At 28.1% G+C, this 3,799-nt stretch overlaps 1 protein-coding gene across 1 annotated transcript; it reads right to left on the bottom strand.

Annotated features, from left to right (window-relative positions):
* Nucleotides 1-347: 347 nt before the first annotated feature.
* On the bottom strand, nucleotides 348-2,580 carry LOC132924163 (testis-specific serine/threonine-protein kinase 1-like). Its single transcript, XM_060988303.1, is given in 3 exon segments — nucleotides 348-494; nucleotides 496-578; nucleotides 2,253-2,580. Coding segments are annotated over 3 exon segments (558 nt in total).
* Nucleotides 2,581-3,799: the final 1,219 nt, after the last annotated feature.

Genomic DNA, 3,799 nt, shown 5'->3' on the forward strand with positions numbered 1-3,799 from the left:
CATAAATAATAGGGAATAGCATGATGGAATTTTAATCTAATCGATAAAGTAAACGATTTTTTTACTTATAACTTATATTAAATCGTTTGCAGTACTAAGAATTTTATACTAAATGTGGATGGATTGAACAGTTAAAGCAAAATATAATATACTATTTTTCCTCGGTAAAGTACTCTAATTTTAAACTTTTTAAAACTTTATTTGTTTGAAAACAAAAAATAATAGGAAGGTAGATATTTGATATTTGATATTTGATTTGGATATTTAAAAAAATGAGTTGGTTATAACTACTTCCAGTATTTTAAAATCTGACAATAACCGCCGTACAGCTATGAGTAATGACAAACTCAAGCCATCATCGTCATCCATTTTGATCGTTTGATGACAGCGATGCGTGCCCGTTTTAGTACGTCTGGTTCGAGCATGTGCCGTACAAGCCGTTTGGCCGGCGAGGAAACCGTTCGCTTGTACATCGGTCGGAGGAGAACAATGTCCGCCCGACACCTGTTGCGCGACAATCTGTTTAGTACGGCCGTCGTCAAACGGCACCTGGCCGGTTAACATATAATGCAGCACGCTCCTGTAACGTAGTAGTACACATCTCGTAGTCCTCTGGTCTTAATAGCGTGGCCAGGGGACTGTAAGTAGTATTATATTATGTAGGTAAGTCGGCACGTAGTATTATTATTACATATGAATATTGTGTATATTATAACAGTTTCGCAAAGTGCGTACATGGTTCGGGTAGTTGGTTTTAACCGGGAAATACGCACGAAAAACACGGCGTGAAACTAAGCCTCATATACATTATATTATACTTTAGACACCGTTGTGAGTGCATACATAAACCCAGACGGGCTAGTTAAAAAGCATATTATTTTTAACTTAACTAGTTAGTTAGGTAATTTTTAATCAACATTGTTTCTTTGCAGTCAAAATGATGTTGATTGCACAATAAATAAAATATATCATTGCACAATGATTGCAAAATGATGTTAAAATCATCGTATATTATGTTTTTAAAATGTTTGGTTTTAATGATTAGTTATAAATTAATTACTGATTACTGTATACGTGGTCTTAAACACAAATATTCGAATACCTACAATAAATGTAAAGAGTACCTAATAGCTATAATAATAATTGTATAAAAGTTTCTCTTATGTTTCTTGATAAAATAATAATATATCACAGAATAGTCTATGTGATAATAATATTAATTAAAAGAGAAAATCAACTTTTATAATCTGAATTAACTAATAATTAATATAAATTAATATTTTTTTTCTATATCAATTTTAAATTTAGCGTGTTAAATGTATTATTTGTAATCTAACTTAAAGAAAGTATGTACATAGTTGTGTTCGCTTAACTTAATTTTATGAGTTAATTAATATTTCATTAATTTGTATTCCTTTGCAAATATATAAATATCGTAGTGAATGATTGGTATATTTCATAAGAGTAATAAGAAGTATATATCTACTCATAGTATGTCATAAACTCATAAACGAAGACTACGTTTTGAAATTTTTAAAAAACAATTTTATACGAAACGGTTGCTTGTCATGTGACTGTAAATATTGAGTATCTTTATAGGTATATAATATAATAATACATATACAGAATAACTGCATAATATATTATTATAAAACTTACCTACTCTATTTGATGAAAATAAATATTAAATTATTATTGTAACTGATCTGAAAAAAAATGTATACCTACATTTTATTAAAGTACCTACATAGTATATAAAACTTAAGTCAATCGACTATATTAATTTATTAATGTATATTATATTTTTAAATCAAATGAAAAGTATTCTAAAATTTGTGATACAATCAAAACCCTATTTTTTTTTCTCGCGATTTGTATAGGACATTGCAGTGTAATCATTGTGATATTTAATCGTTTCAGCATAAGTTCAACTCGTTTGCATTTACAACACAATGAAATCATTGCACTAGGTTTGGTCGTTAATCGTTACACATTTTAGATTAGAAATAAAGCCAGTAATATGTATTCAATTTAAAATGAGAAGTACACATTTCCTGCGGATAAAATATTGATTTAGAAATGTAATGTTATGCCGTAATGATTGTATATATTAATATGATATATTTGGAAAATTAATTTTATATTTTCGCTTATTTTCGATTTCCAAAATAGTACGGAGAAACTAACAACAAATGCATGATCCAATATAATCTTTAACTAAAATTCAGTTATTTTAAATACATGCTATGTCTCACCCATTGACCAAATATCGAAGAATTTAGCGTTATATCCGTTATGACTGTAATTCATTAGTACTTCCGGTGGCATAAACATCCTTGTACCGCAGCGAGTTAGCGACAATGTTCGTTTATTGCTGAACGATTCTCTGCAAAAATTTGACAACCCAAAATCGGCTACTTTTACTTCATTTCGATGGTTCAGTAATATGTTTTCTGGCTTAAGGTCTCTATGCGCTATGTCCAGGCTATGAAGGTACTCGATTGCTGCGACGATTTGAGAAAATAGAAAACATGCATCATATTCCACGTAAGGACCGTACTTTTTAACAACTTTACACATATCACCATTTCTAAACGTGAAATAAGAATTTACTTGATGCATTTTTTCAATATTTTGAAACCTTACGAACTTATAGGCGTGTATTAATAGCCTACATTGTTTAAGGACTATAAAAATAATTAATAAGTACCAAAATGTTATTTTATTATTTTCAAATATTAAGATTGTTTATTATATTACTTCAATTTTTTTGAGCAATACAAAATTATTATTAATTATTGTAAGAAGTAAGAACCTAATGCTATAATTACATATAATGAATAAATAAAAAGTTATTCATAATATATACCTATATATATATATATATTGTATGAACATTTTTTACAATTATATATATATATATACATAGGAAATGTGTTTTTTTAATAATGGATGATTATAGATTTACTACGAGTATAATACCTATTGTATATAAATTAAAATAAATAGTATTTATAATATAAGCGTATAAAATATTAAAAATATCTTTTAGGTCATTGTTGTTTATCACAACCACTTAACTAGTGAGAGAGCAGTAAGATGGTATACTTGCAGTATTCCATGTACATGTAGACGTAATGACGATGTATGATAATTTTAATGAACTTTATTAGGTTTGGATGATCAACTTTTTTTGAAATCATAATTTCACGTTTTATCAAAGATTTGTTGTATTGAAAAACTGAAGATTTTTTGTCGATGATTTTTACTGCAAAACCAATAGTTTCATTATTTACCTTTGCCACACAATATTTGACTTGCCCAAATGTGCCTTTTCCGATGGTGTTTTTAAAATACACCTTTATCTGAGAATTATACGCCGTAGTTGTTCTATTTTGTTTTATAGTGGCCGTTTCCATTACGATGTATTTTTTTTAAAACGACAATTCATGAATTGTTAACGTGACGTGACTTCAGATAAAAACAAATCAAAAAACTAAACCAAATGTGGCGTGAAAATGACGTATTTACAATATACGATTTAATGGAAACACCAGCAATCCCGGTAACCATAACGAAAATTGCTAGTTACCGCTCTCCTATCCATTTTCATTTTCTTAGTGTCATCTTTATAGTCTAAATAGTAATTGTTTTTAATGGTTTAATACTATCAAAGCAGTGTCGTGAATCGATTCGTAAGTATATAATGTCAAGTTATTTTAAATAATCTATGAATATATTATACCCTTTATTATAGATTTAATATGAAAAAAAAGTTATAATTAACGGTTATGCGATT

This window comes from Rhopalosiphum padi, chromosome 3, assembly GCF_020882245.1.
Source record: "Rhopalosiphum padi isolate XX-2018 chromosome 3, ASM2088224v1, whole genome shotgun sequence".
Taxonomy (NCBI): domain Eukaryota; kingdom Metazoa; phylum Arthropoda; class Insecta; order Hemiptera; family Aphididae; genus Rhopalosiphum; species Rhopalosiphum padi.